A 26423-nucleotide genomic window follows, 5' to 3' on the forward strand; every position below is an offset into this window, starting at 1 on the left:
CGTTTGGAATCCTACATAAAAATATAACATGCATTAACACAGAAGATTCTCGAATACAAAGAAAATTCAAGTGACCATATCCTTACTGATATTAATATAACACAAATATAATTTCCATGAACATTTTAGCACAAAATGCAATTCATTTCTAGTTAACACAATGAAACAACTGATACTCAAATTCTAACTACTATAGCATAGACATCTGAACGAGGCTTGAATATGTACATGTGTCTGGCTTTGGGCTGGTAATTTTTATTCTAATCCACAGTATTTATGACTCTTAATTTCAGTTGTTCTTAAGAAATTAGGAGAAAAGCTAAATTTCTGACACTTGGATCAAAAAATAGCTAAGGGTTCTTCTTTTGTATATTCAGTAAGAAGCGATTCTAAAGCTGCTGCTTTACTCTCTTTCTTTAAAGTCTTTGGACAGTATACTCTCCTAATTACAGGAAAATATTCTAACCCTTTCTCCAAGTCCTATTGCAACTGGAAGAGCCACAATCATTATTTTTTAATGATTTCACCTATATTTCGTATTTTAGAAATGTCAGCAATATTACTTTCCGTAAAACACAAAGTAGCACTAAAAATATTCAGCTAGTACTAGTGTCTAGGTATTAAAGACATTCCTTTATAACGAAACAAAATGTTCAGAACAACTGTCTGCAACCAACCTTTAAAGATCAGATTTATGACCTTTTTTTTGATTTTTAAACCTATATGGGTTTATTTAAAGTGCTCCTAGAGGGGAGGAATGCTGTACCATACTGAAAAACTGAGACCTTGTCAGAGGTCTTCTCAACCCGGCTCTGAACAACTCTAAAAGCCAACAGATCTGTACCATATGCTATTCTCAGGGTCAGGACTATGGAACGCTATGTAAAAAAATACCCTTCTGGTATTACTAAGAACAAAAGCACCTTGGATTGGATCCAAGATAGACATGTGTTATAAATGAATTCTGCTTTATAGTAAAATACATTTAAAGTGTAATTCAACGTACTTACCATAAAGCATACATAAGTAAAGGTACTCCTTTGAAGCCAAAAATCTGATGCTGCTGAAGCAGAGTCCAGTTCCTACTACCATTGCTGAATGTGGCTAATTTGGTATCATTTCCTAAGTCCTGTGGAATCTTCTTGATCTTTTAACATCTTACGATAGTGACCTGGTACTAGTTTAGGTCTATAAAAACATAATTGTCACAAATCACACAAAAACATGATAACTAGCACACATTTCTGTACATCTTCAAAAAAAAAATCTTTGGATAACAACTAAATGCATAATGCCACAGGAGATCCAAAGAAGCACTCTAAGTGATGGATAATATTTAATGATGGTAAATGAGAACTATTTTCTAAAAAGCTGTACCAATGTTAGTTTCAGGTAGAACATAACATGGAATTATTTCATGAAATATAGTCTCTTTCTATGCTCTCCTGACAACACTCCCAACAGAAAGCTTCCAGTCTATTTGCTGTTTCTTGGCTGATGAGACATTCATCTTTTAATTCCCTGATTGTCTTCCTCAATGATTTTTGGAAGCGTTTTTCTCGGTCTAAAACATTCCGCAGACTTTTCTTGGTATCCTCTAGCTCGCTGATCACATGATCTAATTTATGCTTAAGTTTCTTTGGACTGTCCATTACACTGTAGCTATGTTCCTAAAAACATAAACACCAAGTTATTAAACCAGAGAGACAAGTAGTTACATAAAAGCTTATAGCTAGGCCTCACCTGTTTCTCCATTTATAATGCTTAGATATCTTTAAGTTGGTGATACTTAGAGGTTTAAAGAACACAGGAAGAAGATGGGGTAGCAGCAGTATATTGGGTACCCAGAGCCACCCTCCTTTATCTAAGGCTAGGCGTAACATGAGGGGTACAGAATCTATGGAGGGGAAGCACTACTTGTTTTGGGTAAGTATCTGCTATGAACATGACAGTTGTAATGACTATCCAGCTTTCGTTCCCTAGGTGTGGGGCTGCTAAGTTTAAGTTTTACATACCAACAAATCTTCAATTGTTACACTTTTAGCTATTTTATTTTATACTGATGAATATTCATGTTAAAGGAGATGACAGAAAAGGGGCACTGGAGCAGGTCCTCAGGCTGAATGTTATATATTTAGAGAGGACTATGGTTTGGGGTTTTTAGAGAGAGAATTAAAGCTCTCTTGATATTTATTATGGCTATGCTTAACTTTGCTGGGTATACTTTTTTTTTTTATTTGAAAATAGGGAAAGTAACACCAACATATCTTAAAAAGGCACTATAAAATAATTTTGAAAAGCTGTTATTTAATATTAAAATTAGTAAAGAGGACTTTTGCTTCTAGCCAAGATGAAATAACAGAGACTGGATTGATTCCTATCTAAAAAACCCAACCCATGGCTAAGAGACATAAAAAAAATTACGAAGATAATGGACATCAGGCAAGGAAGGCAGCAATCCTGGAGGGATGGGAAACTAAGAGGTGAGCCCTACGGCCGACTGCCCCAGCTTACTGCCTTGGGAGAGTGTGTATGCTGCAGAGCTCGGTAGACTGAGAAGTTTGTGCAAAGAGTCCAGGAAGACCAAGGTGGCTAAGGTTAACAGGAGAAAGTACCAGAGAGGAGAGGGAACTCTGAAGATCTTTACAGGCTCCCCTTCTAGTGTTCATTACACACCGGTAGGAAACTGTTCAAGGCTGAGGAAAGAATGACCAGAAATGACCAGCAGTGCCCTGTGTTCAGAGGGCATGGCTGCTATTCCCACCCCGACAGATAACAAAATTTCAGGATTCCTGGGACACTGAATAGAGTATACAAAAGGGTCTCGCCGCAGTGGTGGAGAACAAATAGCCCTAGACGGAACACTCTTCTAGTCCTGCCTAACAAACAAAACCTGAAAGGATCAAACTGTTTCCAAATAATTTTGAGGTATCCCAGAACAAAGCTCAAGAATACAGGATACAAAAATATCCAGCAGAGTAAAATCCACAATATGCAGCACAAACATTTATCAGGTATGCAAAGAAATAGGACAAGATGAGCCATAATAAGAAATAAACCAGTCAACAGAAACTAACCCAGAATTGCCACAAATGTTGGAAACAGCAGATAAGGGAATTAAGAAAGTTACTAAATTGTATTCTATATGTTCAAAAAGTTAGGTAGAGACATGAAAGATTTTTAAAAAAAATTAAACAGAACATCTAAAGATAAAATCTACAATGGGTGAGGTGAAAAATACATTGGAGGGAATTAATGGCAGATTAGTGAAGGTGAAGAATCAGCAATATGAACTATCCAGAATAGATTACAGAGAGAAAAGGGAATAGTGAAAAACAAAACCAGAAAAAACCAAACAATTAGCAGAGCATCAGTGAGTGGTAGTGTGACTCAGATAGTTTAATATACATGCAATCAGAATCCCTGAAGAAATGGAAAGAAAAGTTGAGGTAGAATGAAATATCTGAAAAAACCATGGCCAAAATTTAAGTTTGATGAAAACTATAAACCCACAGATAAAGAAGCTCAAAAATCCCAAGCACGAGAAATATGATGAAAACTAAGTTAAGGTACATCATAATCAAATTATTCAAACCACTGGAAAAGAAAAATTCTTAAAAGCAAAGAAAGAAAGAAACATTAGGTATATAGAGGATAAAGATGACAGATTTTTCATTAGAAACAATGCCTGTGAGGATACAGTGGAACAACATCTTTGAAGAACTAAAAACAAACAAAAGAATCTCCAAAACTAGCAACCTAGGATTTGATACCTAATGAAAAAATCTTTCAAAAACTGAGACTAAATAATGATTTTTTCAGAAATATAAAAGCTTAAAGAATTCATCACCAGCATAGCTGCACTGTAAGAAATGTTAAAGTCCTTCAGACAGAATGAAACCAGAGGGAAATATGGACGTACACCAAGGAATGAAAAGCCCTGGCAATGGCCACTACATGGGTAGGGTATAAGATTTTTTTTCTTATTACTTATATCTCTTTAAAGATAATTTACTGATAAAACAAAAATTATAACAATGTAGCGTGTGGTTTATAGCATATGTAAAAGTGAAATGTATGATAGCAATAACACAAATATTGGGAGAAGGGAAATTAAAGCAGACTATTTTAAGATTCTTACACTATATGTTAAGTGGAATGATATCACTTGGATATAGCCTTTGATAATTTAAAGATGAACGCTATAGACTCAAAAGCAATTACTAAAATAAAACAAAAAGTTATGGCTAATGAGTCAAAAAAAGGATATAAAATGGAACCAAAAAAAATTCAATTAATCCAAAAAAAGGCAGAAAAAGAAGAAAATGGGACAAAGAACAAATGGAACAAGCAGGAGACAAGACGACAGATTTAATTAAACCAAACAATATCAATAAACACATTAAGTGTAAATGGTCTAAATAACCCAAGCAAAAGGTTGAAATTATCAGATTAGATTAAAAAAATCAAGACCCAGGGGCGCCTGGGTGGCAGAGCGGTTAAGCGTCTGCCTTCGGCTCAGGGCGTGATCCTGGCGTTATGGGATCGAGCCCCACATTAGGCTCCTCCACTATGAGCCTGCTTCTTCCTCTCCCACTCCCCCTGCTTGTGTTCCCTCTCTCGCTGGCTGTCTCTATCTCTGTCAAATAAATAAATAAAATCTTAAAAAAAAAAAAAAATCAAGACCCAAAAGTATAACCTACCTAAAAAAAGATGCACTTCAAACAAAAAAAAAATTGAAAGTAAAAGAGCAGAAAAAGATACAGATCTTCCTCCATTTATGATGGGTTTCACAAGCCCTATTTTATAATAAAGTGTTGAATATCTCATGTAATTGAATACTGTTACTGGAAGTGAAAAACACAATAGCTGTATGGGCACAGAATGGTTCTAAGTGTATTGACTGTTCACCCTTGTGATCGTGTGGCTGACTGGGAGCTGTAGCTTGCTGCCACTGTCCAGCATCATAAAAGAGTACAGTACCACATATCACTGGCCCAGGGAAAGATGAAAATTAAAAACTTGAAATATGGTTTCTACTGAATGTCTATTGATTTTGCACCATTGTAAAGTTGAAAAATCAAGAGTTGAATCACCATAAGTTGGGAACCATCTGTATACCAATATATAACACTAATAAAAAAGAAAACTAAAGTGGGTATATTGCTATCAGACAAAACGTATTTCAGAGCAAAAGAACATTGCCAGGGATAAAGAAGGTCATTTCTTAATAATAAAAGGGTGAAATTATCAAGGCATAACAATCCTATATATTTGGTACCCAATAACAGTGCTGTAAAACATAACAAGTAAAAACTGACAACTTCAAGGAGAATTAGAGGATTATCAGAAGATTAAACTCCTCTCTCAATAATAGAACAAGTAGACAGAAGTTTAGTAAGGATGAAAACTTGAACAACACTATAAACAATTTGATCTAATGGACATTTCTAAAACATTCTAGCCAACATTAGCAGAATGTACATTCTTTGCAAATGCAAATGGAATATTTGCCAAGGTAGACCATATTCTAGACTATATTAATTTAAAAATATCTCAAGCAATTTCAAGCCATACAACATATATTCTCTGACTACAAAGGAATTAAATTAGAAATTCATAGAAAGATATCTGGAAAATTCCCCAATATTTGGAAACTCTATGGCATACATTTCTAAATAACTCATGGGTCAAAGAACAAATAAAAATGGAATCTGGAAGTATTCTGAACTAAATGAAAATGAAAACATTTAATTTATGGAGGGTTGCTAAAGCAATATCACTAAAAGCCTATATCACAAAAGAAGAAGCCTCAAGTCAATGACCTTAGCTTTCGTTTTAAGAAACTAGAAAAAGATGGGCAAATTTTACTTAAGTAGGAAAAAGAAAATAATAAAGATGAATGGAAATCAGTGAAGTATAAAACAAAATCAAAAAAGCAAGAAAATCAGTGAAAGCTAGTTCTTTGACAAGATCAATAAAATCGATAAATCTCTAGGCAGACTGATCAGCAATAAAAGAGAACAGAAACAAATTGTCAATATCAGAAATGGGAGCGATAATATCACTACAGATTCTACATATATTAAAAGGGTAATAAGCAAATATTATGAACAATCTTAAATAAACTTGACAACTGAGATAAAATGGACAAATCCCTTGGAAGATACAAGCTACCAAAAAAACTTTTCCTACCATAAGCCCTGATAGTTTTATTGGGGTATTCTAGCAAATACTTATGGAAGAAATAATACTGAATCTATACAAATTCTTCCAGAAAATAAAAAGAAGAGGCAATATTTTCCAACTTATTCAACATTATTCTGATTCTAAAACCAGACAAAGACATCACAAGGAAAGAAAACTACAGGCCAATATCCCTACTGAACACACAAGGAAAGATTCTAAACAAAATTTTAACAAATCTAATCCAACAATATATAAAAGTGATAACACACCATGAGGTAGAGTTTATTCTAAGACTTGTTTAATATTCAAACGTCAATTGATAAAATTAATCATATTAACAAACTACAAAAGAAAAACCAAATGATCTCAACAGATACAGAAAAGGCATTTGACAAAACTAACATTCGCTTCTGATAAAAACTCTCACCAAACTAGGAACAGAAAAGCACTTCCTCAACCTGATAAAAGGTATTTATGAAAAACCTACAGTTAACATATTTAGTGATGAAAGACTGAATGCTTGCCTCCTAAAATCAGGAGCAAAGCTTGGAAATCAGCTCTAAATACTACTATTCAGCATAGCCCTGGAGGTTCAAAGCAGTGCAATAAAGCAAGAAAAAGAAATAAGAGGCTTCTGTATTGGAAAGGAAGATTTAAAACTGTCTTTAATGACAGACAAACATGACTATGTAGAAAACCTAAGAGCCTCTATAAAAAAGGTTTTATAATTAATATGTGAGTTTAGCAAGTTTGCAAAATACAAGATCAACATACAAAAATCAACTTCCATATACTATCAGTAAAAACAAAACACCACCATTTATAATAGCATCCAACTGCATACAATACTTCGAGATAAATCTGACAAAGTGAAAGACCGGGACATTGAAAACCATAAAACTCTTGCTGAGAAGGGTTAAAGACCTAAATAAATGTAGAGATATAATTAGTTCACAGGTTCAAAGACTTAAAATAGTTTCATTGAGATGTCAATTCTTCCCAAATGGAATCTGTAGATTCAACACAATCCCAGTTAAAATTCCAGCAGGTTTTTTTGTAGAAATTGTTACAAAGTGATTCTAAAATTCACATGAAAATGCAAAAGATCTAGAATATTCAAAACAACTTTGAAAAATAACAAAGTTGGAAGACAAACACTGTCTGATTTCAAGATTTATTACAAAGCTATAGTAATCAAGAAAGTAAAACAGATCTGGATTCTAGGTCTGGCTCTAACATGAATATGCAATGAGATGAATAATAATGCAAGCTTGAAAACTCTGTATGTGTATCACTGTTCTTTACGAAAACCTAAAGAGGTAACTATATTTTTTATTAGGTATTTCCATGTAGAAGATACAGTACCTAAAAGGAGGAATTAATTATTGCATTTTTCTTGGTAAAAGTATCTGTGTGAAAGCATTCTTTCAACCAAATATGTAACCAAAGGATTAACTACCTCTATATTATTATTGCATATATAAAGATTATAATGGCCCTGGGAAGCAATATTATTTTTGGACATTACATATATGTATGTATATATAAATCTCAAACACATAAACCTCTAGTCTAATCTTAATGGAGAAGACATATTATCTTAAAAATATCAACATTAGGTCAGTAAGTACTTTTACTTACAAAAAAGAACTGGGCTTGAAATTCTTCAGTACACGAGGAAGAACCAACAAGCTGGTGATTGTGGTTTCTGACTGGAAGGGTTTTGAGGGTGAAGTTTTTTCTACAATGAAGTTTTTCTCTTTTCCCCTGTTAAGAAGAGTTAATAAAAATTATTGTAGACACTTCTGTCCTTTTTAAAATTTTTGTTCCTTCTTTGTGTAGTGGAATACAGCATTTTTCATGGAAACTGCTTGAAAAACTCAGTAAATTTTAAATTCCTCTGAAATTAGTTTTTTTAAAAATACAAACTAAAGTTTATTAAAAAATAACTTGGGATTCATGGAATCCTCCAAATAACCTAGATATCCCCTCTCCCCATCCCCAGCCCCAGGTCAAGAGAGGCCACCATAGAGAGGCAGATTTGATTTGAACTGCTTAAATCCACTCTCAAATTTTATTTTAAATTGTTTTCTGGTGGTATGCACTCAGCTTGTAAGAGAAACAGCATTTTTACTGTGAAATTTGCTGCGCTGTTTGCTTTAAGGATGTCATTGAGGTCTTGTCCACTACGTCAGGCAATGTCTCCTTTAAGAGGCCTCAAGAGAAACATTCTTTTCATAGCTATTGCTGAAAAGGGTTTTGCTTCTCCTTAACAGGGAACATGAGTTTTAAGAAAACATATTGACAGTGCAATCCAGGTAACCTAACGTATTCTTTTTACTGGCCGCTAGGAGACTAGAGCTGACGTTCTAGCACATGAGCTAGTATGTGTTATATGGTATTCTGTAGTGTATAGACCAATATTGCCTTTTTTTATATAGAAAATCTTTTTACAGGTAATATTGGCCCACATATAACATAACAAAAGTACAAGTTTAATCTCTGAGATTAGATTAAAGGAACTTCCTGAAAGTAACTCTAAAGTTCATCTAGAAACACAAATTTTCCTAAAAAAATAAGACTGCTATTAAGAAAGAATATGTCTTACCACTTATTAAAGATGTATTTCTCATTTACAATAGTTAATATAGTGTGCTACTCCCTTAAAGATAAGCAGAAAAATCTAGAAATAGATCGGGTGGATAAAAGGCTTTAGAATAAAAAATGGCAGTCTAAATAAGTGGAGAACCGCTGGGGTGCCTGGGTGGCTCAGTTGTTTAAGCATCTGACTTTGGTTTCAGCTCAGGTCATGATCTCAGAGCTGTGAGACTGAGCCCTGCCTCTAGCTCTGTGCTAAGCAAGGAGTCTGCTTCTCTCTCTGCCCCTCCCCCCACCTTGCATGTGCATGTGCACCTACTCTCTCTCTCAAATAAAATCTTTAAAAAAAAATAAGGGAAGAAAGGCTATAGGAGTGCCTGGGTGGCTTAGTTGGTTAAGCATCTGCCTTTGGCTCAGGTCACGATCTCAGGGTCCTGGGACAGAGCCCCAGGTCGGGCTCTCTGCTTGGAAGGGAGTCTGCTTCTCTCTCTCACTCTCTCCGTGCTCTCCCCCTCTCTCTCAAATAAATAAAATATTTAAAAAATACTTTCAAAAAGCTATAAATCATGTAAAAATGAACTAATTAAGAAAAAGCTATATCCTGGGGCGCCTGGGTGGCACAGCGGTTAAGCGTCTGCCTTCGGCTCAGGACGTGATCCTGGCGTTATGGTATCGAGCCCTGCATCAGGCTCTTCCGCTATGAGCCTGCCTCTTCCTCTCCCACTCCCCCTGCTTGTGTTCCCTCTCTCGCTGGCTGTCTCTATCTCTGTCGAATAAATAAATAAAATCTTTAAAAAAAAAGTTATGTCTTTTATATACAATAAATCATGTTGAAATTCTAGCACTGAAAATTTTTGTAAAAATGAAAATCCTTAGGAAGTAGGGAAAAAATAGGGAATATTTATATTATTTTAAGGTGGGGAAGGCTAAAGTCAGATAATTCAATAGAAAATATAGAACTGACTATTTACAAGAGACATCTGAATTTTTCTTTTTTCTTTTTTTTTTCTTAAAGATTTCACCTATTTATTTGACAGAGAGAGAGACAGCCAGTGAGAGAGGGAACACAGGCAGGGGGAGTGGGAGAGGAAGAAGCAGGCTCCCAACGGAGGAGCCTGATGTGGGGCTCGATCCCAGGACTCTGGGATCAGGCCCTGAGCTGAAGGCAGACGCTTAACGATGGAGCCACCCAGGCACCCCCGACATCTGAATTTCAAACTAAACAAAACTAAAAACTGAAACCAACCTGATAATTAGTACTTAAAACAACAAAAAGTAATTGCAACACTGATGTCAGTTAAATGATCCCTATCTTCAATACGTAGTGTTTTTAAAGGTAGTTGAGGAAAAAGATGAAAACAGAAAAGGACCTTAGTAAGTAATTCACAAAAGAAAAAAATACAAATGTCTAATAAATGCATAAAAAATGTAGAGGCCAATATTCAAAAATACATTGAAACAATAAAATGCCATTTTTGTCTACCAATTTTAACGAAGGTTAAAAAAAAACTTACTCTGACGACTACGGTGGATGGACACTTTCATGCAAAGGTAATAGGGGAGAAGATTGGTACAAGCTTTCTGGTGGGCCTTTGGGGATCTGTATCAAAAGCAGAGGCTTAAAAAATGTGTGTAATCTTTGATGCAACAATTTTATTTCCAGGAATTTAGTTTGAGACAATCAAGAATGTATAAAGATTCGGCTAGAATAATGTTCATCACAGCACTGTTTAAAATAGTAGGTGATGATAACCTATATACAATAGTAATTGGTTAGATAAACTATTGTTCATACATTACGTCAACTGCTACTTGGTCACTAAAAATGTTTCATAAAACTGGTACCACCAGGTACTGACAAGGATATAGAACCAGAGGAACATTTATATGCAGATGGTGAGACTACAAATTGGCAAAACCACTTTGGAAAATGATGGCATTATCTGCTCGAGCTGAACATACACATCTCTAGGACCCAGCAGTTCCACTTCTAAGAGAACTGTACATATACTGTAGAAACGTGAACCTAAGTGCACCAAAAGGCACGGACAAAAACATTCATAGTTCCACCATTCATAACAGATCTAAAGTGAAAACAACCCAAATGTTTATCAACAGTAGAAAAGTGAAATTATATTTAGACAATAGAATACTATATTGCAAAGAAAATAAATGGACCACTATCACATACTACAACATAAATGAATCACATGTACAAAATGTTGAGCTAAAGAAGTCAGAGGACATACTGACTCCATTTATATAACAGACAGTGATAAAAGCCAGGATAGTATTTACCTTTGGGGGTGTAGTGACTGGAAAGGAGTATGAAGGAGGCCTCTGGGGTGCTGGTAATATTTTATATCTTGGTTTAAAGGGAGTAACATGAGTGTATCCACTTTATGACAATTTATTGCTAGGTACACTTAAATGATGTATGTACTTTCCCATATGTATATTTTGGTATATAATTAAAAAAATTGATGTTCTATATAGGTTTCTCTTAAAAATATCATCTGTAGATCTGCAACACAATTGTGTGGGATGCTTGTTAAAATGTGTAGCTTTCTGGACTCTAGCCCAAACTTAGTGAATCAAAATGTCTGGTGCACAGGATTCTCCATTTAATTTAATTAATTTATTTAATTTATTAAAACTTTTAAAAAAATTTATTTGTCAGAGAGAAAGAGAGCACAAGCAGGGTGAGCAGCAGGCAGAGGGAGAAGCAGGCTCCCCGCTGAGCAAGGAGCCTGATGTGGGACTCCATCCCAGCACCATGGGATCATGACCTGAGCCAAAGGCAGACGCTTAATCAACTAAGCCACCCAGGCGTCCCTTATTTTATTTATTTTTAAAAAAGATATATTTATTTGAGAGAGTGCCACGTGCAGGGGGCGGGGTAGAGGGAGAGAATCATCAGGTATACTCCCTGCTGAGCATGGAGCCCTGTGCAGGGCTCTATCCCATGACCCGGAAATGGTGACCTGAGCTGAAACTAGGAGTAGGTCACTCAACTGATTGAGCCACCCAGGTGCCCTGTATTCTCCATTTTAAACAAGCTTCTTGGGGCACCTGGGTGGCTCAGTTAAGCATCTGCTTTTGGCTCAAGTCATGATCCTAGGGTCCTGGGATTGAGTCCTGCATCAGGCTCCCTGTTCAGCAGGGAGCCTGCTTCTCCTTCTGCCTGCTGTTCCCCCTGCTTGTGCTCTCTCTAATAAATAAATAAAATCTTAAAAAAAAATAAACAAGCTCCTTGGATAATTCTTATGTAGACTAAAGTTTGAAAGCCATTGTTATTGAAAAATATTTAACATCATGGATAGTTGTAGTTAACAGTGGACTCTGGAGCCAAAATGTCTGGGTTCAAATCCAGCCACTGCCATTTAATAGCTGTGTGACTCTGGGGAAGGTATCAGCTCTCTGGGACTAAGCTTCCTCACGTAGTAAAATGAGAGTAATAATAGTATTTATTTCACCTGGTTTTAAGAGGACTAAATGAGTTTACATGTCCGGTGCTTAGAATAGTGCCTGGCACATAGTAAACACTATATAAATGTTGAGATGAGAGAGAGAGATGGAAGCAAATTAAGAAAAGGATATACAGTTGGTCCTTGAACAATGCAGGGTTAAGGGCACCAACTCCTCTGCACAGTTGAAAATCCATGTATAACTTTTGACTCTCCCAAAACTTAACTACCTACTGTTTGTAGACCAGAAGCCTTACTGACAACACAAATAGTTAACACATATTTTGTATATGTATTTTATACTGTATTCTTACAATAAAGTCAACTAGAGAAAATGTTATTAAATCCTAAGGAAGAAAAAAATACATTTATAGTACTGTACTGTATTTTTTGAAAAGTATCTGTGTATAAGGGGACCCATGCATTCAAACTCTGTTGTTCAAGGTTCAAATGTACAGTGTAATGATATTTTTGTAAGAATATATATAGATGAATTTATATACAAACATACACAAACAAATGACTGGAAAGATACATATCAAAGTGTTAAAAGTATTATCTCTGGGTGTGATTACTGTTAATTTTTTTTATACTTTTTTTTAACAGTAGGGTCCATGCCCAACATGGGGCTTGAACTCAGGACCCCAAGATTAAGAGTCAAATGCTCTACCAACTAAGCCAGCCAGGTGCCCCTGATGATCGGTAATTTTTATTTTTTTTGTTTGCATCATCTAATTTCCTATAACGAAAAACTTCTTTTAAGGATAGAAATAGTTTTTGAAAGTTAGTAACTTATGGTTTATTTGATTATGCCCACATTTCTTAAGTTCTCAACATTAAAGCTAGGTGATGTTTGCTATAAGGGAAGAAAACCCTTCACAACAAATTACACAAGATATGGTACATTTATTAACATGGGAGAGAGTGAGGCAGTCTCTACTTATCACTCAGGTACTGGAATACGACCAAGTAGACAGCGGCATAGTGGCCAAGATCACAGAGGAGCAGGTACACTCGTGGATTACAGATCTTCCTTGATTTATGATGGGGTTATGTAAATTTAAAATCTTGTAAGTTGAAAAGGCATTTGATACACCTAATCTACTGAACCTAATAGTTAGCCTAGCCTACCGTAAACATGCTCAGAACACTTACATTAGCCTGTAGTTGAGCAAAGTTATCTAACACAAAGCCTCTTTTATTTTTTGTTTTCATTTTTTTAGAGAGAGAGAGAGAGAGAGAAAGAGTGAGAGCAAGGAGGGGAGGGGCAGGGGGAGAGGGAGGGGGAGAATCTTAAGCAGGCTCCATGCCCAGCATGGAGCCCAATACACAGCTCCATCTCACAATGCTGAGATCATGACCTGAGCAGAAATCAAGAGTTGGATGCTTAACCAACTGAGCCCCTAGCGCCCCAAACCTATTTTATAATGAAGTGTTGATATCTCATGTAATTTATTGAATATTGTACTGAAACTGAAAAACAGACTGGTTGTATGGATACAAAATAATTAGTGTATTGGTTGTTTATCCTCGTGACCACATGGCTGCAGCTCACTCTCACTGCTCAGCATCATGGGAGGATGGTATTGTACACTGCATTTCACTAGCCCAGAAAAAGATGAAAATTAAAAATTCAAAGTATGGTTTTTATTGAATGAGCATTGCTTTTGCATCATCATAAAGTTGAAAAATCGTAAATCAAGGACTTCCCTTGTTTCCAGCTGTTGGGAAGGAGGTAATTTTTTTTTTTTTTTTTTAAAGATTTTATTTATTTATTTGACAGAGATAGAGACAGCCAGCGAGAGAGGGAACACAAGCAGGGGGAGTGGGAGAGGAAGAAGCAGGCTCATAGCAGAAGAGCCTGATGTGGCTCGATCCCATAACACCGGGATCACGCCCTGAGCCGAAGGCAGACGCTTAACCGCTGTGCCACCCAGGCGCCCCAGGAGGTAATTTTCAACGGAGGTTCATTACTATTGTTCTGGGAACCCACAGGCTCTCCCTGAATTTTCTACACCGGAATCAGTTACTCTATAGTTTCTAGAAACACATTTCTGTATATTAAGTTAAGAGAGATACTGAAGGCAAGGCAATCTATAACACTAATATCACTGAGAAAAAAACACAAAATTCAACTAGATTTTACTTATACAATCCTTTTATTTTCTTTTTCTTACCCTTTTTCTCCTTTCATTCTTCTGTTCTCATCTCTTTTGCTTTTCTTCCTTCTAGTTCTACCTAAGCTTTAAGCTTGAATATATGTAGCTCTAAAAGTATATTTTGGTCTTATTAGTGGCTCTGCTCTTGACTTTTGCTTCAGTGTAAGGACTGCTAACTTGGAACTTCAGTTCAACCCTCTTATTTTCCTCCATTGTTTAGATACAAATCCTGCGATATGTTAATTCCTAAAGTCAGTTTCCTTCACCAATCTTAGTAACATACAAATACTTCTGAGTGGCTACTAGTAAAATACTCCTACTACATATTACAGAAGCTGAAGCAGTAGCTTACAAATGTGAAAACTCAAAAAATGGACTTCAGAGGAATAAGCAAACAATAAAAATGTTAGCCTAAGTGGTAAAGGTTCTTCAATAGTACCATAAAAAATGAGTAATGATGGTAAGCGGTGTCTCATAAACAAACCTGTAAGTGAGATGGGGAATCAAAGATAGAAGGTATAACTCCAGGTTTCAGTTTAATATTTGGAGCACTTCTGTCAAAATCTGTCTTCTTAAAGTGCCTTGAACACAACACATCTCCTTTTTTAGGCTCCCAAACGCCTGCCGCATTCACATCAAGTCTTTTCATTGCTAATACCCATTTTCTTTTGATGTTTTCATCTGTGGGGAATCTAGAAAAAAAAATACAAAAAAGTATTTTAAAATTAAACACCACTGATAGATCCTTGAACTAAGGCTGTGATTAAATTGGTTCATTGATGAGTTTGTTATTACTCTTGGGAAATGGAATATTCAGAAGCCATCATGAATCATGCTTTCAGAACTTTGAGTTTTAATAGATTTTTCTACCAATCATGCTGCAGACATATGGCCCTCATTTCAATTTTCCTGATATTATAAAGAAAAGCTTCAATGGATATTTCAACCTTATAGGAAGATCCACAACTGGAGGTTTTTCTTCATCTATACATGATAATATCACTTGTGCCTTTTCCTGCATGAAGCAATATCCAGAATTTATCCCAGATGAATAGAGTACCTTGTACCTTCATTCTTCTGTCAGCATCAGAAGGTTGTTTAGTATAGCATTTAATACATAACAGGTCTATAAATGCTTAGTGAATGAGGCAAAGAACTGCTGCAGAGTATGGAGTTCTAGAGATAAGAACTATTTTGAGAGATCTGGAAACCAATATCAATATCTTTTCAATTTTCCAAGCTGATTCAAATCTTTTTTGGAAAAGGTAGGGTATACAACATACTTATTTTTTGTTTCCTCATACCTAACAAAGTAGTTAACAGATCTTTCTCTAGCATGTGGCACAGTGCCTGGCACAAAAGCAGCAAAATAAACCTTTAGCAAATGAGTAATGATTAAATCTTATTATTCCTTTCCTTTGCTTTCAGAAGAATGGCTAAAATAGAAAAATTGGATTGTCTTGACTTATCTGTAATACTGCTAAAGAGCCCTTGGTCTGGGCTTGTAATTTCTATTTTTTCTCTACAACATAAGTCTGACCTATTTCTAAACAGAAAGGACAGGACTTATTTGGGCAAAGATCCTTTCTTCCTTCAGATTGTAAACAAAACTGAATTTCTTTGAAGGTATGTTAAAATGCAAAGTAATAATATTAGCAAAAATGAGCTTGATATTTTTGTGTACTAGCCTCTGATACCTTGGCAGGTATCTTAAATTTTTAAACTAAATTACAAAAATGTAAATGTATCACTGTCACTTCAAATTTAGCTAAAAAAGCTATTAACAGATTTGGGAACTAAAGTTCAAAACTGAAGATTTAAGTGGAACTCTCCTTGGCTTTTTATAACAGTCAGAAGTACTTGGCTTAACTACAGCAAAATCTTACACGTGAAATGTCAGTCCTTTTAACTTGGAATTTGGCAAACAGCGCGAAGCACATCCAATGGCCGAGCAACATTTCACCATGATTTTAGCAACTCATAACAGAACTGAAAGAAAATTAAAACGGTAAGAGTTAGTAACTTCAAAGCTAAGGGCAACATATTTACTTTTCCCCAGCATGTTTTAGGTACTGTGAAATCATGCAAGAAAGCCAAAGGCAAAATATTTTCTTCAACACCGTCAGCTTTAAAAATTTTCCAGGGGCTTGGCTCTTTACAAGGCAAATGCATTTCACTATGCACTCTGAAGTGTCTGACTCAATCTTGCAGGCTTGTACATTTCTCTTCCGTGGCTTCTTACAGGCACCAGGACACAAGGCCTTTGCACACTAACTCCTACTCATCTTTTAACTACGTGTTGCTTCCCCAGGGAAACCTTCCTTGACAGATGAAATCAGATCCCATCTAGCATTAGCTCTCACAGAACACAAACTTCTTCCTAGCACTTCTCAAAATTGTCATCTTATTTCAGTGATTCTCTGATGAATGTGTTTCTCCCTTGCCAGTCTGTGAGTTCCAAGAGGGCATGGTGGGGCGTGTGTTTTTTCTCACTTTTTGTCCCCATGCTTAACTGGTGACTGGCACATAGTAAACGTCAATGCCTATCTTGAAGGTATGAAGAACGAGGAAAAGCAGCAGCAGCTCGAAGGGCCGGGGAATGCCTAGTGCTGGAGGAGCAGCGCGCGCAGGTACCCGGTCCGAACGCCGGGCCCGCGGAGCTCCGCCCCTTTCTCGAGGCTCCGGGCCCCCGCAGGGAGAAAGGGAGGGGCCGCCCTGTCGCAGGTGCGGATGCCGCCGGAGAGCGTCCCTTCCTCTGGGGCCACCGGGCGTCTCCGAGCCGCTATGGTCCACCTCGCCCCGAACCACGCCCAGAGTTTGGGCGAGTATCGATGGGGGTGGGGTGGGGGGAGAAGAAGCAACCTAAGAGTTATTACCGTTAGCAGCGAAGTCAGCGACTAACGTCGACGACAGAGATTGCGTTTCCCTTCACTTCCGCCCCGTAGCCCCGGGAACCGGAAATCCGGCTGCCCCGGGTCACGTGCTCAGCCGCCATACCAACTCGTCTGGCTTCTGAGGCCGGGAGGGGGTGCGCTAGTGACGCTACTTCTCTGGGCGTGGTTTTCATTCTGGGGAAAGGGTCCGTGGAGTTTGAGGGGAGGTGGAGGAGATGGCGGCCTCGGCGCGGGAAGATGGCGCCCGCAGCCAAAAGCAAGGGCGGCGGGGCTGCGAGCACTATGACAGAGGATGTCTCCTGAAGGTGACGACTTAAATGGGCTCTTCCCTTACAAGCTTCCGCCGGGCCGGGCGGGGGCGGAGTGGGCAAGGCAGTTAGGCTGGGCTTAAATTAGAGGCCAAAATGTTTGTCAGGTTACCTTCTCCACCTCGAATTGGGTTTCTGCTGTGGAGAACGTTTTGGCAAGGCGACCCCAGGCCCCAGCTTTTCTCCTGCTTCACACTTCGTAAGCAAAGCTCTCAGATTGGGAAGAGCTTGAGCTCGCACATCAGTCACCTTATCAATGGGTTTATTTAGTCTTTTGCTACTATAAGTTGACTGAGGCAGCCCCGGGCCAGGCTGGCTTTTTGCCAGGGTGACTTATCAGGTGTGTGATGAAATAATGGAAGAGGGATAAATAAGTGGAGAATCGGAATACAATTTCAGCTTCTGTAGTGAATAAGTTTTACAGCTTGCCAGCTTCATTTTTGAGTCAATGAGTATGCCTAAGCCTGCCTAGAAAATGTTTTTGTGAAATAGGAAGACAGCAGTGTAATTGCCACTGAATAGGAGAGTATGTGTAGGAAAGTGCCCAGTATGCATGTATTGTTATTTTTGCTCTTTACTTTGAGGAAAATTGCTAGTAAATCTGAAACTTTTTGAGTTGACACCCATTCAGTTTCCTGATTTTTTGTTGTTGCTGCAAGAAGCAGTTTAAATATTTTACTTAGAAAGCTTGAGGTTTGGAGTCCCACAGCCCTACCCCCAAATCTAGCTCTGACCCTTGATAGCTCAGTGCTTTTGAGCGAGTGCTCCGTTTGTAAGATAGGGGTGATAAAAGTTCCTGTTTCATTAAAAAAAAAAGTATGAGGCCTGTAAGGACAACTTAGAGCCGCCTTTGTAGGCCAGGCTTGGTGAACATTCTCCACTGCACTGGGTGAAGCTCTTGGAAAGTTAGTCGTTCACCGAGGGTTGTGTAAGCAAATTGAATGCTATCCTTACGACTCCATTTCCACTGACATATTCTGTAACTCTTTGAAACTTGATGACTAGAACTGAAGTTGACATGTTGGCCCTTTCCCCCAAGAAACCACATAAATATGTCTGTGTTTCATAGCGCTGAGATACTTGACCCTGAGTATCAAATACTTTTTTGCCTTCCCCCTCCTTCTTCCTCAAATACCAGAAGCCAAGTGAAGAGTTTTAAGTGAAGAGTTTAACGCTGCCGTTTGAGTAAGATAAGAACTGAAAATTGACCTTTAAATTTGGTGGGGAGGTCACTGGTGATCTTAACAAGGGAAGTTTCAGTGGAGCGATTGGGACAAAGCTGGAGTGGAGTGGAATTGAGAGAGAATGAGAGCAGTGAAACTGGAAATAGCCTTGATAGACAATTCTTGGAGTTTTGCTGTGAAAGAGAGAGAGAGAGAAAATGTGGTTGCTGAGAGATGTGGTATCATGAGATTTTTTTCCCCTTTAAAATGGGAGGTATTGCAGCATGTTTGCATATTCTTGGAAATGGCCCGGTGAAGTGAGAATGTTTGTTTAAAAAATATTTAATTTATTTATTTATTTGTCAGAGAGAGAGAGAGAGCACACACAAGCAGGGGGAGCTGCAGGCAGAGGGAGAAGCAGGCTCCTCGCTGAGCAAGGAGCCCAATGTAGGACTTCCCAGGACCCTGGGATCATGACCTGAGCTCAAGGCTGATGCTTAACCGACTGAGCCACCCAGGCATCCCATGAAGTGAGAACATTTTATAATGCAGGAGGGAAAGGAAAAACTGTAGGATTATTTACTGCTCTTGAGTAATCACAGAAAAGATGGCATCCAGTACACAATTCGAGGAGTTGGCCTTACAGAAAAACATCTAACAAGGGAAGACTGAGTATTAGGTACATTTGCAAGTGGGTTGATAGAGTTTGTGAGAGAATGTTTTCTTTGATTATTTCTTTTTTAATAATCAAGATTATGAGTGGAGTGTAAGGGTGGAGGAAAAGGTTTAAAGAGAGAAGGTGTGAAACAATCATCTAGATTTTAGGTCCTAGGACTGTAGAAGAATGAGGGAATTGACTAGAGAAACGTGGTAGTAAAAACCCACTTTTTATTAGTGATCATGACTTAAAAGTGAGACCAGTGTGTTTTTCTTTAGCTTTATCTGGCTATTCCTATACAGGAGAGAATTGGGTTTAACCAGACTTGGGGTTTTGGATAGGAGAGTATGTAGAGGAAGAGAGAAGGAAGGAACTAGAGTATGTGTAAGGGAAGCATTGAAGTGAGTTGGAAAGAGAGGTAGTGGTTAGAGAATTTCATGCTTGAAAATATGATATAAACAGGATTCAGTTCTTGCTTTAGAGCAGTGGTTCTCAAAGTGTGGTGAATGGACCCCTTGGTGATTCCTGAGGCCCTTTCAGGGGATCCTCGTAGTCAAAAGTACTTTCTAATACTCAGGTGTTGTGTTTTTCAGTGTGTGCAAAAGCAGTTACTAAAACTGCTGGCATCTGACCTGTACTATGCCTGTAGTTTAAAAAAAAAAAAAGTTTTACTTAAGAATGTCATTGATAAAATTAAAGCAATAAAATTACTAATTTTATAAAATCTCAACTCTTGAATACATGTCTTTTTACATGTTTGATGGAATGGGATGTTTTCATCAAGCACTTCTGCAAACTAAAATTAGACGGTCGTTGTGAGGAAAGTTCTTACGCAATTGGATTGTGAACTGAACTAGTTTCTCGTGTAACAGTTTTTACTTGAAATCTGGTTATTCAGACTTGAGTATTTGGTGGGCACTTTCTTGAAAAGTGAACTGTTGAAAAGAAACTGTCATTCCAAGGAAAACAATTGACAGTGGTAGAATTCAAGCGTTCACATAAAAATTAGAATTTTGAAACACTCGTATAAGCCTCTGTAAGCTTGAAAGTGTCCCAATACCTAGAGACTTTGCTGATGAGATAGGTAGTGATGTTAACAAATACGATTTTTTTATATTGCATGGAAAATGTGTGAACATTTGGAAGAGCTGTAGAACTCAGTGAACTGATACTTTCCAAATGACTAATGTGTGGGTAAAAGCTTGATTCCAAGTGCAGGATAGATAAATGGATTTTAATGTAACAGAGGGAGAAAAGTTCACCAATACAATTTTCAGTGTCTATGTTACAACTGATCATTTATAAGAGTAGTTGAGTTTTGGTGTAGTATCAGAGAAGGATTCTCTGTAAAGTCTTTTAAAATGCTCCTCCCTTTCTCAATTATATATTTGTGGGTCCAAAGTTTCTTCATATACTTCACCTAAACTGATTGAATACAGAAGTTGAAGCAGAAATGAGAAACCAGCTATTTTGGGGGAACCTAGTTATTTTTCATTAAAATATGTCATTTATGTTAACATGTAATGGGTTTGTTACTGTTGTTTTTAAAAGAAGTAATGTTTTAAAAACCTTTCAGTTTTATTTTATAGTATGGTGTCAATAGAGATAATTCACATAATCAAAAGCTCTTCGAGATCCTCAGTAATTTTTAAGACTGTAAAGGGGTGCTGAGACCAAAACATTTGAGAACCACTGTTCTGTGGTATGACTGTGAGAATATGTGACTGAGGAGGCTTGGAGGACAAGGCCATTGGAAGTGAGAAAGTCAAGGAATTGAGAGTTAAAAGTTCAGGGTATCTTATCATGGTGGGTGTGCAGATCACTAAGATTTAGGACAAGAGTAGTATTGGGAGAGAAAGGGTACCAGTTGAGTGTTAAAATCTTTACTGAATGAACGGTGTTGTGGTAAATCATCATAAGAAATCTTTAGTAATGAGTGGCTCTGGAAGGTCACAGTATATGGAAAGCACTGGGTTAACTTACTGGCTTGGAAACTTCTTGATGTACCAGTTAGGACAAGAGTAAGTTACTAAGGGTAACAAAAAACCCAACAGTAACGTGGGTTAAAGAATTACAAATTTATTTTTTCCCACCTAACAATTTCAAGGTGAATTATCCAGTTTGGCGATGAGACTGATCCACATGATCACTCCAGGGACAAGTTCTTCCCACTGTATTATTTTGCCATGTTTTAGGGCATGCAGTCATCAGCTGGGTTGCTGCCATGTCCAGGTTTCATCTGATGGAAAGGGGAAAGGGAGCGTGGAGGAGGAGGCATGCCCAGTTTTTTAATACTCAGGCCCACGAGTGGCACTGATTTTTTCTGCTCATATTCTTTTGGTAAGAACTTAGTCATTTGGCCACAGCTGAAATAAAAAGAAGGCTGGGAACTGTAGTATATAGCTGGGCAATCATGTGTCCAGGAAGAAGGAGAGAAAAAATTTTGGTAGTCTGCCACTTTTGAAAACAATGGCTATCTCTTACATTTATTGTATCCTCTAAAATATCAAGAGTATAGTTGATGGTTAATAAACACAAGTGAATTGAAATATAATCTTTATTATAGTTAATGTTTAAGGGTTGAAGAAGTTAAGTGAATTTATCTGGAAATGTCTCAGAAGAAGTTGCCTGCCTGCCATTTAGGCTGAGGATGAGTTTAGGGTGTTGTGGGATTAGTAGTTCTTTCTGTGAATGTCCATTCTTCATAATTCTTTGTCTTTAAGGACCAGATTATGTTCAACTTGATACAGACATAGATGTTGAGGGGGAATAGTTAAAATATGCTAAGAAACAGTGAAAAGTTATGTTTAGGATCAGTTTACAAACTGATCCATTGGTTGTATTTTTTGACTTTGTTCCAGGAGGAGGAGGAAGAAAATTTTTTTTTGCATTGTAAACTTGTTTTTCTCTTTTTATAACTCTTTTTCCCCCTGGGCGTTAGGCACCTTGCTGTGACAAACTTTATACTTGTCGGTTGTGTCATGATAACAATGAAGATCATCAGCTAGATCGCTTTAAAGTAAAGGAAGTGCAGTGCATCAACTGTGAAAAAATTCAACACGTAAGATTTTATCACATTTCTATTTTCTTTTTAAAAAAATGTTTGTTAAGGTGGTTTACAAAATTTAATCAACAGTATTGCAAATAAGACTTCCTTAACTCTAAGCAATATCTTTGATTTAAATATTTAAAGCCTTATAAAAATCTGCATGTATTGTAACATAAATTGTGGATATTCAAATAATAATACAAAATGGTTTGGTAAATTTAATTTTTAATTACACGTGTCTGTTTTAGGCCCAACAGACTTGCGAAGAATGTAGCACATTGTTTGGGGAATATTATTGCAGTATATGCCATCTCTTTGACAAAGACAAGAAGCAGTATCATTGTGAAAACTGTGGAATTTGTAGGTACTGTATGTAATATGTTCTTTTCTAATTGCTTTTAATGTACCTGGGCAATAATAGTTTTTAAAATCAACTTTGTTGGGATATAATTTGCATCTAATAAAATGCATTCATTTTAAGTGTCTAGTAAGTATGACAAATATACATAACTGTGTTACTACCAACACGATGAAGATAAAAAACATTTCCGTTATTCTAAAAAAATTTTTCATGCCTCTTTTGTAGTAGTAATTTAATTAGCCCATCAATTATTGTGTGGCTATTTAAAATTTTAAATACTTTTGGATATAAAATACACTATTATATGAAGTGTTTTGTAGGCAACTGAAGTAGAAAATTAGGGTGGACTTTTCTTTTTTAAAAATCAGTTTTAAAAAAATTCTCAAGATATAAGCTGATTTTATAAAAATTGGAAAATATGAAAATTTAGAAAGAATAAAAATAACCTACAGTCCAGTCTCTTACTGATAAGTTACCATCAACATGCCATATATAAGAATTTTTTCTCTCTAAAAATTCTGTATTAGATATATACAAAAGCACATATGTACAATGTGTTATAAGGCATACTAATACAATAAATAAGTCACTCAGTTTAAGAAATACAATGTTACCGGGGCACCTGGGTGGCTCAGTCTTTAAGTGTCTGCCTTTGGCTCAGGGCATGATCCCAGGATCCTGGGATCGAGCCCCACATTGGGCTCCATGCTCCACTGGGAGCCTGCTTCTTCCTCTCCCACTCCCCCTGCTTGTGTTCCCTCTCTTGCTGCCTGTCTCTCTCTCTCTGTCAAATAAATAAATAAAATCTTTAAAAAAAAAAAAAAAGGAAAAAGAAATAGAATGTTACCAATACTGTTGGAGCTCCAGGTGTTCCACTGGTCTTTTCTCTTTCCCATTGGAGATAACCACTGTCTTGAATATTTTAAATCACTTTCTAGCTTTTATGTAGTTTGTTTTTCAGGAAGGATAACAAACATACCAAAAGATGCAGAAATCATAGACAAACACCTTATGAGTTTACTTAGGAAAACATTTTTTTAATCACCACCCAGATCAAAAAGTGGAATGTTCATAGCAATATAGTAGCCTCTCTTATGCCCCCTTCAAGTCAATACACTCTTCCAAAGGTGACCACTCTCCTGAACTTTTGTAAATGGGATCATATAGTATATGCTCTTTTGTGTTATTATATATTTAAGGCAATATCGTTAGGTGTTTTCATTGAATTTCTCTATTTTCCTTTATGATTGACCCATTTATCACTATATAATGTCTCTTTTTATTGTTAGCAATATTTCCTGCCTTAAGAGCTACTATATCTAGATCAGCTTTCATTTGATGAGTTTTTGCATGTGTATCCATCCTTTTTTTTGTTCCAAACATCTGTATTTAAGACATGTATCTTGTAAGCAGAACGTAGTTGAATTTTATTTTTTATGGAGTTCGATGAAAACTATTTTTAATTAGCATATTTAGTCTACTTATAATTGTATAAATATATATAAATATACAATGTACAATTTTCCAATTCAGACTACAATTTTAGTATTTTCTATTCCCTTAGTTTTTGTCTGTTTGTCTTTTTTTCCTCCTTGCTTGCCTTCTTTTGGATTAATCAGCAATTTTTCTATTTTGTTATTATTTTCTGTAAACTTGTTAGAGATGCATTCTCTATTCTATTATTCTCTTAGTAGTTATCTTAGAAATTATAACATACACCCTTGGTTTACTAGAGTAAATGCGTTTATTGTTTCTGGGCAATGCAAGAACCTTAACTAAAAGGATTTACATGCAATTGTTGTCATGTTTTTTAATGTGTATAAACTCTATAGACATTGTTTTGAACAGCCAATATATTCTTAGATTTACCTACATATTTACCATTTCTGTTACTCTTCTTACCTTCTTACCTTTCTGCATCTCCTTTGTCTTAAGGATTATTTTCCTTCAGGTTCAAGAATTCTTTTCATTATTATTTTTTTTTTTTAAAGATTTTATTTATTTATGGGACAGAGATAGAGACAGCCAGCGAGAGAGGGAACACAAGCAGGGGGAGTGGGAGAGGAAGAAGCAGGCTCATATCGGAGGAGCCTGATATGGGGCTCGATCCCACAACGCCGGGATCACGCCCTGAGCCGAAGGCAGACGCCCAACCGCCGTGCCACCCAGGCGCCCCTAGAATTCTTTTCATTATTACTGTTAGTGAGGCTCTGCTGGTGACAATTCTGTCACTTTTTTTGTCTCTTTGAAAATGTCTTTATTTTGCCTTCATTTTTAAGATTTTATCTGTTTTGGATATAGAATTACTTTCCTTCAGCATTTTAAAGATACTCTGGTGCCATGGTTTCTGTTTTGAGTCACCGGATTATTATTGCTTCTTTGAAGATAATCTGTCTTTTATACTTCTCTAGATGTTTTCAAGTCATTGGTTTTTAGCAGTTTTTCCATGATGTGCCCAGGTTTGTGAGATATTTATCCGGCTTGCAATTTGTAGAATTTCTTGAATCGTAGCTTGATGTCTTCTCTCAGTTTTGAAATATTCTTGGCCGGTATCTCTTCAGATAATGTTTCTGCCCCCTGCTTTTGCCTCTCCTGAGACTTTTCACCGTGTCCCATATGTCTCTTAAATTTTTTTTTCTGCATTTATCTTTTTTCCCCCCTTCATGCTTAAATTGCATACTTCCTACTGATTTATCTCCCAGGTCTCTTCCGTACTGTGTTGAATAGTCTATTTAATCTAGTGAGTTTTTCATTTTAGGTTTTTTTTTTCCCCCTTAAAATTATGGAATTTACATTTAGTCCTCCCCCACCCTCTGTACCTTCCATTTTTTAGGTGAAATTCTTCACCTTTTTTTTTTCCTTCAACATATTAATCACTGGTAATTTAAAGGCAATATCTGAGAAATCCACGATCTTGATTATCTGTGGGTCAGTTCTGATTTCTGTTTTTCCTCCTCTGGTGTTTGGTTCTTTAGTCCTGCCTTTTGGCATGCTTGATACTTCGTTTTAGTTGGTTGTTGGACAAAATTGTATAAGCTCTGGATGCTAATTTTGTCCAAAGAGAATTTTCTTTTGGCAAGCACTTAATTAGAGACAGATCCCATTGATACAATTAAAGATTGAGATCATTCGAGGCCAAGTTTCATTTATAAGTCCTGTTCTATTTTGTTTTCCCTAACACTCAGGCTCCTAGGACATGGATCCTTTGGGGGCTTGACTTAAAGCCAAGGTGTTTACCAGTTCATCTCTTGTGGTGGGACCTGGCCTCCGGTGTTTTGTCTCCGTAGCAGAGAAATTGCCAGAGGGTTTACCTGGTTTCCTATCCTCTTACCTACTGCTTGGTGCTTAGATCCTTAGCTTCTAACAGAATAGCGTAGGGACTGCAAGTTCCCCAAGGAGGAAGAGGAAGGGAATGTTGGCTTTGCCTCAGGGAATTTCCCTTCTCTCTGGGATATTGATCCTTTAAGCCCTTAGTTGTTCTTTACTGCTATTAAATAGCTTGTTTGTTTTCTTTGAATCTAGCCTTTGTAGTTGTCAGTGGGAGCTTTGGTCCTATACAGGCTACTTTATCTTTGTG

General features: G+C 36.9%; 2 protein-coding genes across 3 annotated transcripts in view; one reads left to right on the top strand and one right to left on the bottom strand.

The window, feature by feature from the left end:
- Positions 1–1322: 1322 nt before the first annotated feature.
- On the bottom strand, positions 1323–17378 carry THAP6 (THAP domain containing 6). The gene is made up of 5 exons (XM_002919156.4): positions 17290–17378; positions 16300–16402; positions 14898–15105; positions 7831–7956; positions 1323–1670 (listed from the first exon to the last, which is right to left on the bottom strand). The coding sequence occupies exons 2-5, from the start codon at positions 16377–16379 to the stop codon at positions 1416–1418; spliced, it is 669 nt and encodes a 222-aa protein (XP_002919202.1). The 5' UTR covers positions 16380–16402; positions 17290–17378; the 3' UTR covers positions 1323–1415.
- A 10-nt stretch (positions 17379–17388) lies between these two features.
- Positions 17389–26423, top strand: part of RCHY1 (ring finger and CHY zinc finger domain containing 1) — a 28452-nt gene continuing 19417 nt past the window's right edge. For both annotated transcript variants that reach the window (XM_002919154.4, XM_019799588.2), the window contains exons 1-3: positions 17389–17612; positions 22378–22497; positions 22734–22849. In XM_002919154.4, the coding sequence (XP_002919200.1) occupies positions 17523–17612; positions 22378–22497; positions 22734–22849 (326 nt within the window). In that variant the 5' untranslated portion in view covers positions 17389–17522. The remainder of the gene's footprint in view (positions 17613–22377; positions 22498–22733; positions 22850–26423) is intronic.

This window comes from Ailuropoda melanoleuca, chromosome 11, assembly GCF_002007445.2.
Source record: "Ailuropoda melanoleuca isolate Jingjing chromosome 11, ASM200744v2, whole genome shotgun sequence".
Classification (NCBI taxonomy): Eukaryota; Metazoa; Chordata; class Mammalia; order Carnivora; family Ursidae; genus Ailuropoda; species Ailuropoda melanoleuca.